Consider the following 17,896-nt stretch of genomic DNA (forward strand, 5'->3'; position numbering starts at 1 on the left):
CTGCAACCACTTTAGAAACTCAAACCTTAAATTTTAAAAAAATGGTTAAAAAACAGCATATGGGGTAATTCCACTACTTTTATTGTATAATTATTTTAATTATTTAAATAATTAAAATAAGGTGGACCAATAAAATAAGGTAAATAGCAAAACAAATCAAAACATGCACAATTTAGTTTGTTTTTAGTATAGGGGTTTAACGTAATCATAAAATTCAAATAGTTTAGCCTCAATTAACCATAAATTAATAAATATTCAAAACGTTTAGGTGGTTGCAAAATGTGTGGCAACTGATAAGAAGAGGCCACAATGACGTCTCTTTGCTTACGTGGGCATAAAAAAGAAGCTGACATGTGTTATCAAATGAGTTTCATTCTTCCTAAAAAAAAATATAAGTTTCATTCATTTTTTTTGGAAAATGATTTATGAAATTAGTTTCAATCTCCTGCTACACAACACATCTGGCTCAACAATTGTTGACCAAATTTTAACTTACTGCAAAACACCAGAGACCCTACATTAAAGGCTAATTGCTCCGAAATTCAGAGAAAAAAAATATGTGTCTTTTTACACTTGAATTTCTAAATTTTTTTATTAAGGCAGAATTTTTTTGAAAGATATTTTATAAGTTTTATATTGTGTATTGTGTTAATTTTTTATGATTCGGTTGTTTTTTAGTTGTTCAATTGTTGTTTTAATTTTTCTATTTTGTTATTTTACAGTTGTTTTATAGAATAACAGTATTTTTGTAAAAAATATTTTCTGACAGTAAAATTATAATCTTTTGCTCAAAATCCAGTAAGTAATAAAGTTTTTTGCGGGTAAACCCTTTCAACTATCACTCATCTTGCACTTAATCCTCTAAGTTTAAATTTTGATTGTAAAATCCTCCAAATTATTGAACTGTATTTGCAAATTTTAGGTGTCATCTATTTTTTATATTTAAGTGCTTATATAGACGACTTATGTGGACACTTTTATACCTGTGTCAAATTTATATTGGTACACCTAATATTATTATTTTAAAAATATAAAAAATTATTTCAAAATTTATAATATTTTTTTATTTTTTAAATATTTTATTTTTATTTTTATTTTTTTTATAATTTTATTTAGGTGGCGTTTGGTAGCACTTTTTTTAATCAGTTTTCTGTTTTTAAAAGTAGAAAAGTGAAAATATTTTTCAAAAACATGTTCTATAAAACTGTTTTTACTTTTTAATTTTATAATTAGAAATCAAAATTTTAAAAACAAAAAAAAATCACTTTCAATATTTTTTTAAACAGATTTTTTTTTCTTAATCAATCTTTTGGATTACGACCAGACCCGGACCCAAATCCCCTCCCTACGGCCCTGGCGCTAAACCCGACTTCTGACTTGAACCCGAATTCGACTCCGGACCTAAACCCGACTTAAATAAAATCAAAAAATAAAAATAAAAATGAACTTTACAGAACACACTTTTGTTTTCTGTTTTTAAAATTGAAAAACAATAGTGGTTACAGAACGCATTTTTATTTTTTAAAAATAAATTTTTTAAAAACAAAAATTTTACTTTTATTTTGTGATTAAAAAATTAAAAAACAAAAGTGTTACCAAACGGCACCTTAATTTTAAAATGAATTTTAAAAATGATTTTTAAATAATAATATTAGTTATACTAATATACACGTTGTATAATGTATACAAGAGTGTACGTATAAATACCTCATTGTAACAATTAACAAATAGCACCTTAAATTTTCTATTAGGTCATTAATTTAAAAAAATTTACTGTTAATATTTAAACTTAATGAATTAAATACAAATAAAACAAAAGAAGAAAAAATTTAACTGTACCAAAAAACGCAAAATAATATAGATTGGTGACAGAGCATCGGCTTAATAACGAAAATGGGCAATTATAAAAGTCCAAGCCCTTGACTGTCAACGATCCTCTAAATATTACACAAGTGGATGAGGCCGACCTATATAAGTGTCCAAATGCTGTGACGAAAGCAATGACAAAACTAGCTAAGGGGAAAACCATACGTGTGTCAACACGTGTCACCAGACACACCTGGCTGCGCTAAGGTAACAACTTACTCGCCTCCCTCAAATCTCTCTATCTTGCTTCCCGCACGTGTCTAAATTTGTCCGCACAAAATTAGGGAGTTTATATAAACCCCTTTCTAGGGCTCCTTAAGACGTTTCAAGTCACAGAACCAACAAGAAGAAGAAGAAGAAGAAGAAGAAGCAGTATTAGTAGAGATACAAAAGAAGACGGATAAGCTAATCTGAAAGAAAGTAAAGAGAAGGGAACAACCAACAAACCCAGACGATCAAGCGTGAATGACGAGCACTGGTGAATTGATTTTGCCCCCCGGTTTCAGATTTCACCCCACTGACGAGGAATTAGTAAACCATTATTTGTGTAGAAAATGTTCTTCGCTTCCCATCGCAGTTCCCATAATCAAAGAGATCGATTTATACAAATTCGACCCGTGGCAGCTTCCTGGTATGATTATCGGTCTTATTCTTTCTCCGATTATCTAATTAGATCTAAGTTTCTCGATTTTGAGCTTACCTTCCTTACCAACTGATTTATTTATTTTTTTAAGATCGGTAAAGCATTCAATATTCAAAAAATTATATATTTTATTGAAAAAAAAAAATTGAATGCATTTATTGATTCAGTTCCTTTTGCATAATATAATATAATAACTTTTTTTGTTTCTGATGTTAAATGATAATATTGTGCAGAAATGGCTCTTTACGGTGAGAAGGAGTGGTATTTCTTTTCCCCAAGGGACCGAAAATATCCAAACGGTTCGAGGCCGAACCGAGCTGCTGGAACAGGTTATTGGAAGGCGACTGGGGCTGATAAGCCCATTGGAAAGCCCAAACCACTTGGAATAAAAAAGGCCCTAGTTTTCTACGCGGGCAAAGCCCCTAAAGGTATCAAGACCAACTGGATCATGCACGAATATCGCCTCGCTAACGTGGATCGCTCCGCTGGCAAGAAAAACAACTCTCGGGTACTTGCCTTGCCTTGCCTACCTTTTTCCTTTTTATTTATTTTCTGTTTTTACCAATTACATTGCATCTGAATATTTGACTGCCAAACTAACGAGACTTTAAATTATTAATTTTCAGTTAGATGATTGGGTGTTGTGTCGAATCTACAATAAAAAGGGTAGCATAGAGAAGAACTATCCGGCAACGAATCAGGTGATGAAGACTGAGGAATTCCCTGAAATTGAGGACACAAAACCCCATATTATTCCCTCTGTTTTGCACAATGACCACTTTTATATGGACACGTCGGACTCCGTACCGAAGCTCCATACGGACTCCAGCGGGTCGGAGCACGTGCTTTCGCCCGAGTTCACGTGCGATAGAGAGGTCCAAAGTGAACCCAAATGGAATACTGTCAGTGATGACGTGTTGTCGAATGCCTTTGATTTTGACTTCAATTACATGGATGGATTCTCAGATGATCCTTTTGGGTCTCAGCTTCAAATCCAATACTCAAACCCAATGGACCGGCTCTCCCCCTTGCAAGACATGTTCTCATTCAACTTCATGCAGAAACCCTATTAATCATCCTCTAGCCTTGCATAAAAGAAAAAAAAAATTAAAAAGAAAAAAGAAAAATTGGGTAACCTTCATTTGGGCCCAAAATTATTTCATTAGTAACACAAAAATTGTAGAAATTTCAGCATATTGTTGTAATGTGGCCCAGAAAATCTCTCTCATGAGAGAATAGTTTGCTCAGGTAAGAAGTCCAAATTTGTGGGCTTGACAATAGAATGGGCACGCGGAACATACATACATTGTTGTTTGGTGAAGTTGGAGTGGAATGATGGATTTGATCTAACAGTGGGAAGAAGAATTTAAATGATCAATGATCTTGAACAGGTCAGGGGATCAAGGGGCTCCTATTAGATGATAGTCATGTTAATAGTATGTATGACTGTAGAAAATTCTTGTATTGGTCTGCTCTCATAGATTGTAGCAAAATTTCTTTTATTTAATATTTTTTTTTCAATATAATGAAATATTCACGTTGCTACAAATTATAGATGAGAAATTATAATAAATAACTACAAATTATATATATGTTCTTATTATTTATAGTCTTTTCTATATAAGAAAAAAAAAATCTTTGTTTTTAGCGCTTTCTGTGCTTGTGTATAAAATTTCAAACTTTGTCTTTCTATATATAAATCATATCAAATTTTAAAATTTAAATTTAATATATGTTTATAAATTTTATGGATAAATATATTTCACATAATTTGATTTTTAAATAGGGAAATGATAGTAAATGATCCAAATCATAGGAATATGTTAGTATATGGATTATGTTAGTAAATGTGCTCATTTCAAAACTTGTAGAGAAATGATCGTTTTAAACTATTTATTATTTATATTGCCTTTTGTCACATAAAAAATCATTAATTTTTTTTATTTTTATTTTTATAGAATTATAAGCAAATTATTTCCATTCAAAAGAAAAAAAAAACAAATTATTTAAAAATTATGGTATATCTATATTAGTTTTGTTAAAATCTTTTTTATTTAAAAGTTATCTCGATTTTTTTAATTTTTTATAAGTTGTTGTGAGCTGTTGGTATATAGATTTTGTTGTACAATATATTTCTATTTTGTTGTAAGGTATATTATTATTCTTAGATAATATTTATTTTTTATTTTGATATGTAAATAGTGGTATATAATTTTATTAGCATAATAAAAATATTTTAATGTATGTATATAATTTTATTGGCATGCTACATATATTTCATTATTATTTTTATATATTTTGATTGTATGATTATTTATTTTAAATAATATTTAATTAGTTTTTATTTTATTATATACAATAATAGTATATAATTTTGTTATCATGGTATATATATTTTAATTGTGGTATATAATTTAGTTAGTGTTGCCCCTGATTTTGTTGGAAATTATTTTACGAGGATCTTAGATCTACTCACAAGTATGTTTATTAACATCCTAAATAAGAACTTTCTAAAACGATAAATTAAACACATATAAAGTTTAAGAAACCTTACATTGGGTGCAGCGGAATAATATGACTCCTTCCGTTCAGATATCTAGCCCTTGATTCCTTTCTGTAGCAGAGCATTATCAATATCTGAACCTGGATCTCTTTCTCTGAATCTTTGATGCTGAAACTCCTTTGCTGATGATCTTTCTTCACGATCTTCCTCACTATGATTGAGGTATCACTTGATGTGTGTGGGCACTACTCATACACTAAGAATTTCAAAATATTGAAGAAGAAAAGAAGAGAGGGAGTGGTCAGCCAGATAGGGAGAGAGAAGGCTCAGTTTTTTTCTGATTCAGAAAGTGTCAGGAAAAAGTCTTATTTTTCTGAAGCCTTCACTATCTATTTATAGCATTCCACTAGGGTTAGATTTGAATTATATGGCATTAAAATAATGAAAAAATCAACTTAAAATACTACAATAGGTGGCCGGCCATACTTTTAATGGATTGGGCCTTGCTTTTTGCAATTTTGCAATTTTAACACCTTTTGTATCTGATTTTCTCAAAAATGCCAATTTCCTAATTCAACCATTTAAATGCCAATTCTAACTATTTAATAACTATAAATAATTATTAAATAATATTGTCATTTATCATATTTATTAATTGAACCATACAAAGTATCATAATTAACAAATATGCCCCTATAAACTCTTTCTTTACAATTTCGCCCTTACTTAGTGAAAAATTCACAAATAGACATAGTCTAATTTTGAGAATTATAATTGATTAATCAAAACCAATTACATGAGTCTTACAAGCAATATTATCTCAACTAGTGGGGGGACCATGGGTCTATATAACCGAGCTTCCAATAAGTAGATCAAGAATTTAGCACTAAAATTCACTAACTTATTAATTCTTCGTTGAATCCACGCATAGAACTTAGAATCGCACTCTCAGTATATAGAATGCTCTATATGTTCCACCATACAGACACATCATTAGTTATCCATTGTTATAATCCTAATGTGATCAATGATCCTCTATATGAATGATCTACACAGTAAAGGGATTAAATTACCGTAACACCCTACTATGTATTTTATCCTTACAACACTTGACCCCGTATAAATGATATTTCAGCTTATGTGAAATGAGATCTCCACCATTTATTTTCGTTTGGTCAAGCTCGAAGGTGATCATCCTTTGCTTACTATTCGCCAGATAGAAGCTATAGATTCCATGTTTATGCTAGCGCTCCCACTCAATTGCACTACCGTGTTCCCAAAAAGTACGTATCACCCTGACCTAAAAGTAGGTTTAACTAACAATTCAAGGAACACGAATAGCCTTTCAAGATTGAGCCTAATCATAACAGGATTAAGATCATTTGATCTAGGATCAACTTGGCGATATTGACTTGAATAGATTTTACGGTAAGTTTAATTAAATCTAAGTCAAAGTTCAATATCGGTCCCTTCCGATGCATACTCCATGCATCCAACCTGAGCTTTACTTTAACCAATGTTCTGGAAAGAACATAGTATTTCTCCAAATACAAGTAAACTCTGTTGTAGATTATCATATCAATAAAACCCTATGTCTGATAAATCTAGGAAACTTTATTCACATAGTCATGTTTACTTTCCAATGTGTTGACGGCACAATAAACAGGATCAAGTATGTGAAAAGGGTTTCAGATGAATTTATACATTATGTACATATAATCATGAAATAAATCATGTGAACCATGCAACATTAAATGTTATTTCTGATCTATATTAATAAGTAAATCTGATTATATTGAAATGAGTTTTATTTAGGGCATAAAACCCAACAAACTCCCACTTGCACTAATATAAAACAAAAAGTGTGTTTCAAATAATCTCAACACCTTGATATACAAATCAAGTGTAGTAGTAGTAAACTCCTCGTAATAGGATCTGAAAGGTTGAATTAAAAACAACCTTTTCTCCACTATTACTCTTCCTTTAATCACAAAATCATTGATAATGTGAAATTCCTCTCTATATGTCTACTCTCTTGGGATACTGGATTCTATATCTTTGGCAACTACTTTTGGTTAATCAGGAAATTAACACTAGTAGTTTAAGGCAATTTGGAATGATGCCAAAGATGTATAGAACTTTCCTTAGATTGAATAAGTACCTTTCCTGCAACTTTAACATTCAGTCCCTCTCTGGTAGACCTAGAGACTTCAGATAGGTTTTTGCACTTCTCTAAAATCACTATTCTACCCCCAGAGTAACCACCATCTTATCCAAAAGATTTACTAGCACAAAGGCAAATTTCGAAATCTGATATGGTGTAGTCTAAGAGTTTTAAACATACCCTTATAGACTAACATATAGTTCCTCTTCTTAATCTTAAGATTTACTTGATTGTCTTCCAATGTTCTTCTCCTGGATTAATATAATACCTACTCATTACTCCCACTCAACAGCAGGTGTCTGGTCTAAGGCATACAAAAGCATATCTAAGACCTCTCACTGTTGATATAAGAAATTCTTTCATGGCTTTATCTTTTCTGGAATAGTTGAGACCTTTCCTTAGATAAATAAAATCTATACCTTAGAAGTTGTGAAGCTTCTATAGGTTTCTATTAGAAAGAAAATGCTTCAGCATCTTACTAAAGTAAGTTGCTTGCATTAGAGTAAGTAATTACCAGGTATACCACAAGCCATAGGTTTAGATAAACTCAAACCTATAATACTAGGAACAGGAAGTTTTGTTAAGTCCATTGAATGGACTTATAAACGAAAATTTCCTTTTATGTCCTTGTAATAGAAAACTTTAGGTTACTCCATGTGAATGGATTAAACCATAGTTCTATTGGCTTTCTTCTTAGTTTCTTATCTTGACAATCCATTACTTGTTTAAACTCACAATGGATTTTAATCACTAGTGTCTCCCAAGTCATAAGAAGGTGAGTTCCTAGAAACTCTCCCACTACGACGAGGTACCGTGAATTATGTCGAAGAAAACTAAATGGTATTAACCTCTTTGGTTGTGACAAGACAACAGAGGCAGTGGGATCATCATATGTTATATAAGATGATAGAACACTTTTGGAATCAAGAATTAAATATCTCCTTTATTTGCTACTTGTTTTTCAGACTTAGTCATTTTCTTAGAAAAGTAGTATTTGTTTGAACAAACACTTTCTTATCTATTGACAATGGGATGGTCCACCCCTAATCACTTAGAATAGCTAACAAACCATGGTTAACAATTCTAGCTTTTCTTAAGATTTTGATTAGGTCATCCATGAATCTAGTAATGATTTATATTAAGTATACAACCATTACATCATTCTGAAATTGTATTACCATAGAAGGATTTAGGCAACGACTAGTAACTAATCATCAATATGCAACTCGAAATTTTTGGGGAGGTAAGTTTGGATATAATTCAAAAATCAATTTAATGATCTTTGAACTGCATATCTACTAACTATTTCTCCACCCCTATCAGTTCGCAAGATCTTAACCACTTACCTTAATGGTTTTAACCATTGCTAGAAATTAATGAAATTTTTCAAACATTTCAAATTTCTTTGCATAAGGTATAATCTAGAGTTATCGTTTTAAGAATACAACGAAAAACTCATATCCACCCCTGAATGTACATCCATCTCCGAATGAGATGAACTACTTTCAGTGGATATAGGCATATTAACTCTTTGCAGAGATTGATCTTGTCAAATCCACTATGAACAAGATACAAATGCCATAGATTAAAAAAAATGTGGTAGTGTCTTTTGATGACATAGGTTTAGTTACATCAAAGAGTTCTTAGAATACTGCAAGTGGATCCTGGTCACAGAATACCTAACTCATATTCCATACAGTTTTAATCCATTAATAGAAGATGGATATTAAACACTTGAGAAAGTGTAACTGTATTGTATTCTGGAATTAGAAATATAAGAAAATTTCTGTTTGGATTCTAAAATTAAAGTCAAAGACTTAAATTCAACCAAATATAATGAGTAATTCTTTCTTGGACCACCACTACTATTTAAACTCTAAGTCAGATTGGCCCATACATTTCTAAGATTGAGGATTTATATCAATTGGGAATAGAATTTTGGGATTATAATCATATGCGTCATTTAATTTCTTAAGAGAAAATATATAATGACATGAAATGATTTATAGACCATTCATCCAATGATATGTTATTGAGCTAATTCGAAATGAATAAGCTAAGAGGAATTAGGATAATTTCGTTTAAAATAAGAATCCAACGATGCTTCGATTAGCGAAAGACAAAGTAATCTTATTTATGTAATCTTCTTGTTTCATATTGTAAAAATACTAGTCTAAGGTGTAATCAATTGATGAACAGCTAGATGTTGCATATACAATATTTATCTTTCGAGATCTTACACTATTATGTATGTCTAATGGTGAAAATCCATTAGGGATTTATCTCATTAGAAAAACAAACATGTTAGACCAACAATGAAGATTCGAAATTAAACTACAACTTAATAACAGAAAATAACATGGTTCAATATAAATTCATACACAATTCAAAAATTATAAACATATAGCAAGTAGGAATGACTAGTGAAAATACTAAAACATACAATCCTAAATAATTTCCAAGGTTTTCAATAAACTGATACAATGTCCCGGTAGGCGAGAGTCAAAGCATCATTTATTGAATAGAGTTGTCAGCTCATCTAAAATAGAAACCATTCTAGCAACCTTTTATTCGATCAAAATAAGAATCCAACGTTGTCCCGGTAGGCGAGAGTCAAGGTTATTCTCATTTTATGAGCTTCCACCATTGTTTCATGTTTCATAAGTTTATCTCTAAGTAGTCACCGTAGGGGAGAGTCTAATAGAGACGAAAACTTACAAAACACTTATCAAATGAAATCTTACGGTGTTAAATGCGTCCAACGAATAACCATCCATAGGGGGATGAAGTCTAGCGTCTCGAGGTTATATTGAAAACATTTAACTTTTGTAAGACCAACAATGGAGATCGAATATCTTAATAATAATCAAGCTCATTATTTAAAGTGAGTTGTATTTTCTTTGATTCTCTTTATTTAATTTATTTATTTTAAATATATATTTATTTAAAATTTCTAATTTAGAATGAAAAATTCTAAATATAAATTTTAATTTAATATTTATAAATTTTACTTAGATGGATATGAAAATAACATGAATTATTTCCATCTTAGTAATAATTTCCAATAAATATTTAGAAAAATCTTCAATTTAAGTTGTTACAAAATTAATTTAAATTAATTTACAACTCAAATTTTATTTTCTATAAATATATATATTGCATTTCGAAAAATTAAAGTATTTAAGAATACAATTTTCGAAAATGCATGTTAAAATAAAAAATAAATCCTGGAAAAATTATTCTAATTTAATGTTGGCCCAAAATTAATTAATAAAATTAATTTACAACAAAAAATATAATTTTCCTATTTAATTAAATATATAAGAAAAATTTCAAATATTTAAGTATGATGATGAAAATCAACTTAAATATTAATTTTCTATTTAATTAAATACACTAGAAAAATACTTCAAGCAAAAATATCATCTATCTAGATTTTCCTTTGACTAATTAATTCAATTTCTAATAATATGCTTTAATTCAATTTATTTTAAATTAATCAATAAATGAAAAAATCATTGATTTAAGTTGATCGAAGAATTAATTAAAATAAATAATTAATTTACAACTTAATCTATTTTTCAAATAATATTTGAAATTCCAGCATTTAAGAAATGCAATTTCGAAAATTGATTAATAAAATAAAGAAAAAATATATTTTGAAAATTATTTAAATTTAGTTGAAAAAATAAATTTCAACTAAAAATAATTTTCTATTTAATTAAATGTCATTAAAAAGAAATATTTAAGTATGATGATAAAAATCAACTTAGATATTCAATTTTCAAATTAATTAAATGTATTAAATTCAAGAAATAAATAATTAAGTGTAGAGAAGGCTTAATTATTAATCTCTAGTTTAATACTAGGAAAAAATAGACTTAAAATAAATTGTACCAAAATTAATTATTTAAATAATTAATTTCACAATGTATAATATTTTCCTATTTAATATTAGAAATAATAAGTAGTCTAGAAATAACTATCTAGAAAATATCTTATTTGACTAAGTATCTTTTCCACAAAATTTGAAAAAATATCTAATTTAAGTTGTACTAGAAAAAAAAATCTAGAACTTAAATATTTTTCAATTTTAAATTTAATTAAATATCAAAAATTAAGTTGTAACCACTTAATTTGAAAATATTCCATTTTAAGTTAATATTCGAAAAGATATTAACTTAAAAAATATCTAAAGAATCTTAATAACCAATGCCTAAAATTCCTCAACTTAATTTTGAAATTTGAAATTCAAAAGATATTCAGATTTAAGTTGGTTAGTTGTAGATAACTAAATATCATCTTATATAGGAATATTTAATGAATAATTTAAATTAAGTTCCAGAAGAATCTAGATGGTTATAATTCTATATTTAATTAAATACAAGAAAATACATATAGTTTAGCTTAGAATAAAGAATTCTTTAAACTATAATTTTCTTAAATTAATTTCAAAATAAATGAAATTAATTATGTTGCTAATCAATTTTATTAGGTTAAACTAGTGTAATTAACCTAGTACAGTTGTTCAAATCAGGCAAATGGGCCTTCACAATTGGGGTGGTTCATGTGAGGGGGTGCTGGGTTCAGTATGTCGTACCCACTTCTATGGCTCTCAACTCTCACACAAGGCCCAAAAGAGAGGAATTTAACCTTAATAAGAACAACTGTTATTAAATGAATAAGCCCAATAACTAAATGGGCCTAAATAAATTCTATCAAGAACTATGATAATTTATTTTAGCAACAACAACCTATATGTATCTATAATCAAATTAAACACATAGGCTCACACAGGCACACTTTGGATGGGTCCTATCATGTTGCTAGGTCATACACAGATGAAAGAAGATTGTAAATATACCTGTTACAAATTATTAACTTGACCAAGGGAGCCATCAAATCATTCGATCTGGCAAAAAGTAACCATGGCTATTTGCAATCAAGTAATAATAGGTTTTGAAAACTTACAAACAAGCTAAAACACATACTCCTACAACAAGGTTAGCTGGATAGTTGGATGTAGGATTTATTTAATTTTAAATTAAATAATTAATTTCGAAAATAATTAATTAAAAAATAAAAAAATTTCGAAAATTTAAAAAAAAATTTGAAAAATTCGATTTTTTTTTTTAAAAAATTAAATTTAAAATTAAACCTACAATTTTTGAAAAATTAGGTTTCAACCAACCTAAATATCATTTCAAAAATTTGCTAACTACTTTTAAATTTTAAATGTTATTTTATAAATAAAAATTAAATAAAAAATTAGAAAAGATAAATAAATATCTTTTTCAAATTTTAAATGTAATTTAAATAAATAAAATAACAAAATTTAAAAAATTAGCAAAATATCTTATATCATTTAAAAATTACATGATTATAAATATCTTATTTTTAAATTTAAAATAAGATAAGATATAATCAAATTTTAAAATAAGATAGATATTTAAGCAAGAAGATAGATACTAATTCTATTCAAATTCAAATTACACTAATATCTTGAATTAAATTTAAAAAATATTAAATTAATTCAAAACGATAATTAGAATTGAATTAGGAATAGTAATAGTATAAATACAAAACTATACCAAAAATCGGAAGTTAATTCCATGAAAAAGCATGAAAAATCGAAGAAAAACGAAAAAATTGTGAACTGTACGGACAGATTTGCGATCGCAGGAAAATTTCAGCACAGCCCCGATTTTTTCAAATCTTCAAAAATTCATAACTAATTCAAATAAAATCGAAATTGAGTTCTGTAAAAGGCTAACTTGCTTAATTTTTCCCATACTATCCAATAAACATCAATCAATCATTCATCAAATAACACTCAATACAACATGATACCATCCAAAGAACATACAAACAATCGTTTTAAAACAAAATCGCAATTATTTTTCACGAAAATTTACAAACATCAATCAATCATCAAATAACACTCAATACAACATGATACCATCCAAAGAAGATACAAACAATCGTTTTAAAGTCCAAATTTCTTGCAAGTAAATCAATTACCATGGCTCTGAGGCCAGTTGTTGGAAATTATTTTACCAGGATCTTAGATCTACTCACAAGTATGTTTATTAACATCCTAAATAAGAACTTTCTAAAACGATAAATTAAACACATATAAAGTTTAGGAAACCTTACATTGGGTGCAGCGGAATAATGTGACTCCTTCCGTTCAGATATCTAGCCCTTGATTCCTTTCTGTAGCAGAGCATTATCAATATCTGAACCTGGATCTCTTTCTCTGAATCTTTGATGCTGAAACTCCTTTGCTGATGATCTTTCTTCACGATCTTCCTCACTATGATTGAGGTATCACTTGATGTGTGTGGGCACTACTCATACACTAAGAATTTCGAAATATTGAAGAAGAAAAGAAGAGAGGGAGTGGTCAGCCAGATAGGGAGAGAGAAGGCTCAGTTTTTTTCTGATTGAAAAAGTGTCAGGAAAAAGTCTTATTTTTCTGAAGCCTTCACTATCTATTTATAGCATTCCACTAGGGTTAGATTTGAATTATATGGCATTAAAATAATGAAAAAATCAACTTAAAATACTACAATAGGTGGCCGGCCATACCTTTAATGGATTGGGCCTTGCTTTTTGCAATTTTGCAATTTTAACACCTTTTGTATCTGATTTTCTCAAAAATGCCAATTTCCTAATTCAACCATTTAAATGCCAATTCTAACTATTTAATAACTATAAATAATTATTAAATAATATTGTCATTTATCATATTTATTAATTGAACCATACAAAGTATCATAATTAACAAATATGCCCCTATAAACTCTTTCTTTACAATTTCGCCCTTACTTAGTGAAAAATTCACAAATAGACATAGTCTAATTTTGAGAATTATAATTGATTAATCAAAACCAATTACATGAGTCTTACAAGCAATATTATCTCAACTAGTGGGGGGACCATGGGTCTATATAACCGAGCTTCCAATAAGTAGATCAAGAATTTAGCACTAAAATTCACTAACTTATTAATTCTTCGTTGAATCCACGCATAGAACTTAGAATCGCACTCTCAGTATATAGAATGCTCTATATGTTCCACCATACAGACACATCATTAGTTATCCATTGTTATAATCCTAATGTGATCAATGATCCTCTATATGAATGATCTACACAGTAAAGGGATTAAATTACCGTAACACCCTACTATGTATTTTATCCTTACAACACTTGACCCCGTATAAATGATATTTCAGCTTATGTGAAATGAGATCTCCACCATTTATTTTCGTTTGGTCAAGCTCGAAGGTGATCATCCTTTGCTTACTATTCGCCAGATAGAAGCTATAGATTCCATGTTTATGCTAGCGCTCCCACTCAATTGCACTACCGTGTTCACAAAAAGTACGTATCACCCTGACCTAAAAGTAGGTTTAACTAACAATTCAAGGAACACGAATAGCCTTTCAAGATTGAGCCTAATCATAACAGGATTAAGATCATTTGATCTAGGATCAACTTGGCGATATTGACTTGAATAGATTTTACGGTAAGTTTAATTAAATCTAAGTCAAAGTTCAATATCGGTCCCTTCCGATGCATACTCCATGCATCCAACCTGAGCTTTACTTTAACCAATGTTCTGGAAAGAACATAGTATTTCTCTAAATACAAGTAAACTCTGTTGTAGATTATCATATCAGTAAAACCCTGTGTCTGATAAATCTAGGAAACTTTATTCACATAGTCATGTTTACTTTCCAATGTGTTAACGGCACAATAAACAGGATCAAGTATGTGAAAAGGGTTTCAGATGAATTTATACATTATGTACATATAATCATGAAATAAATCATGTGAACCATGCAACATTAAATGTTATTTCTGATCTATATTAATAAGTAAATCTGATTATATTGAAATGAGTTTTATTTAGGGCATAAAACCCAACAGATTTCACCCAATATACGTGGATCAGATAACTTATAAATATTTACTAAGTCTTTGTATGCCACAAGGAAGCCTCCTGGGCATAGGTCCCGGAGGAAGCACCCGGAGTGCAAGGTGCTCCCGGAAGCTCGCATAACATAAAGCCTCTTCGTGAGGTGTCAGGCTTCTCCTGAGCAATCAAGTCGCATTTAATGCTGCATGGGAGGAAGCGTGTTGGGACTGCAACACGCAATAAAGTCTGACGGCACAACCTCCAACCAGCAGCGCCACAGTAATGATCATTTAAGTCTAGCGACGGCTACTCTGCGAAGAGTCACATCAATCACAAGGCAAAAAGGACATTCCTCATAAAAACCCTACAACACCTAGGGATTTGACCATGCATTACTCATGATATATTCATTCGGAATACCCAACTTTATGGATACTTACAGATACATTTGTAAGAACAATTCTAGGGATTACCCCACCAAAAACACTATAAATACCCCCTCAAAGCTCATTAAATGGGATCGAGAATCTTGGGCTGCATATGAGCAAGAAGAGTAAATTCTCACCAAGAACATTCTCTGTATTTAGAAGGGTGACATTCTCTCAAGTGTAGAATCTGTATTAAATACATCCATTAATAACAAAGACTCGTGGACTAAGGCTCATTAACGCCCCAACCACGTAAAAATCCTTCTCTCACTTTCTTACAGCTCAATATTATAATCATATTTTATTAGTTGCCGAAAACCTCGGTCAATATTTTGGTGCTTTCATTGAGAGCTGTAGAAAGCTGCTACAAAATAAGCATTTGACTTCACAAATATGGTGGAGACAAGAAGTACACGTCAACCTCGCCCTCTGGAAGACGCTCAAGACCCAAACGAGGAAGATGTAGCCTCAAGAGCAGCAGAGGAGTCCGAGGAAGAAGAAATAGTCCCCGATGAGGACTACGAGGGAAACCTCGACGAGTACGCCTATGACGAAGGAAGTTACTCAGAACTGGTGCTTCTTAGACAAAAAGCTATCGATCACGAGGCCGAGATCGAAGCTCAGAAAGCGCAAAACCAGAAAATGCAGGAAGTAATGCTAGCCATGCAAAAAGCCATGGAAGCAGCTGGCATTCACGTGCACCCCAAGGCGATGACCGCTGGACTCAACAGGGAACCAGCGACATCTTCGCCTAATTCCCAACAGCAGAAATCTAGGGAACCTAGCCCTATAAGATATCCTGCTGAGGGGAATCAAACAAAAAACCCTACTTCTACCCCTGGGCGAAAGAAAAGGGTGCAGGATCCGCGAAAGGTCCGCTCAGATTTCCCTAAAGGGAAAGGTCCGCAGAGGGGCAAGCCCCAAAAAGGGAGTCTTGGCCCTCAGGATCGAGGGGACCGAAAAAGCGTTTCTGTGCACTAGGAACCCGGGGGTAGAGGGAGAAGAGGACAGAGATGTCCTCCCATTGATCTGAGAAATCAAATCAATGGGAATCAAGGTGACCTCCGGGATCACCTTGACCAAAAAAGATACGGGCCCGTGGTTTCCTCGGGAACGTTAAACGAAGGAATTATGGCGGAACTCGCCATACTCCGAAAAGACATAGCCTGAGTCTCCCGGAGGCAGAAGGGAGACGACTCCGATTCAGACAGCGAGGATCGAGAGCCATGTGCCAAGCACATCCTAGAGGCGGAGCTCCCTAAAAACTTCAAGATGCCCGAAATGGCAGCATATACCGGGAACTCCGATCCCAGCGACCACCTGTCACGGTTCAACCGTGTCATGACGGTCATGAGGGTCAGCAATGACACCAAATGTCTGTGCTTCCCACTCACTCTGAGCAGGTCCGCGGAGGAATGGTTCAAAAAGCTGGAACCAGGATCCGTGGGCTGTTGGAACAAGCTTCAGACCAACTTCCGGAGACAGTTTGTCGCCGCAAGAAAGGTCAACTTGGAGGTCAGTGCCTTGACTAATATCAAGCAACTGCCCACCGAGACCTTGAAGAATTACATCAAGAGGTTCCGGGAGGAAGCCTCGAAGACTAAGAAGGTTGATGACGGACAACAGCTTGCACTTCTCCAAGCAGGAATCCGTACTGGGACTCCTTTCTGGAATGAGTTGCAGCAAGAAGGGGCTGCTAGCCTCCAGGACTTCCAGAAAAGAGTCCAAAAATATATCAACCTCGAAGAAGCCCAAATCGTGGCTTATGGAGGCTATTATCCCACCGGGATAGCAGGGTACATGCCCAGAGTATCGCCCTCGGGTACGGCCCCGACCGCAACTCCACAAGCGAGTGGCATACAATTCTCTGCTACCCCCGGGTATAGCCAGGGCCAAGCTTTGGCACCAGCATCTTCTCATTTTGGCAACCCGTCCGGAGTAAATGGGCAAGCTCCTTCACATGCTACCCCGACTGCTAGCTTAACAGGCCCTTCCCAGGGATCAAGGAGTAAAAGGTCCTCCAAAGGCAGCACCCGAACGGGAGAAAAGCGCCAGAAAAAGGGGTACACCCCCCAATATACTCAATACACGGAGCTATCGGACTCCCAGGAACGTGTGTACTTCGCCACTAGGCAAAATACACACTACCGGAGACCGCAGCCGTTGTACAAAGACAGCTCCCGGAGAGATCCGTGCAAAAGATGCGAGTACCATAACGACATTGGTCATAGCACCAATGAATGTAAGAATCTCAAGGACGAGATTGAAAACTTAATCCGATTGGGCCACCTCTATGAGTGGATCAAGAATAGGCTGCCCCACCTTAATCCGGGTCAGGTGGCTGGGGGTATGCCTCCGGGAACACC

General features: G+C 32.2%; 1 protein-coding gene across 1 annotated transcript; it reads left to right on the forward strand.

The window, feature by feature from the left end:
• Window positions 1–2,143: 2,143 nt before the first annotated feature.
• On the forward strand, window positions 2,144–4,099 carry LOC115713726 (NAC domain-containing protein 2). Its single transcript, XM_061114237.1, has 3 exons — window positions 2,144–2,497; window positions 2,743–3,017; window positions 3,136–4,099. The coding sequence occupies exons 1-3, from the start codon at window positions 2,332–2,334 to the stop codon at window positions 3,580–3,582; spliced, it is 888 nt and encodes a 295-aa protein (XP_060970220.1). The 5' UTR covers window positions 2,144–2,331; the 3' UTR covers window positions 3,583–4,099.
• Window positions 4,100–17,896: the final 13,797 nt, after the last annotated feature.

Source organism: Cannabis sativa, chromosome 4 (genome assembly GCF_029168945.1).
Source record: "Cannabis sativa cultivar Pink pepper isolate KNU-18-1 chromosome 4, ASM2916894v1, whole genome shotgun sequence".
Taxonomy (NCBI): domain Eukaryota; kingdom Viridiplantae; phylum Streptophyta; class Magnoliopsida; order Rosales; family Cannabaceae; genus Cannabis; species Cannabis sativa.

What these genes read in the sequence shown, in the direction of transcription:
- LOC115713726 (XM_061114237.1), top strand. Translation starts at nt 2,332, where the DNA reads ATGACGAGCACTGGTGAATTGATTTTGCCCCCCGGTTTCAGATTTCAC. An exon ending in CGACCCGTGGCAGCTTCCTG is followed by an intron (nt 2,498 to 2,742) that starts GTATGATTATCG and finishes AATATTGTGCAG; the next exon opens with AAATGGCTCTTTACGGTGAG. An exon ending in GCAAGAAAAACAACTCTCGG is followed by an intron (nt 3,018 to 3,135) that starts GTACTTGCCTTG and finishes ATTAATTTTCAG; the next exon opens with TTAGATGATTGGGTGTTGTG.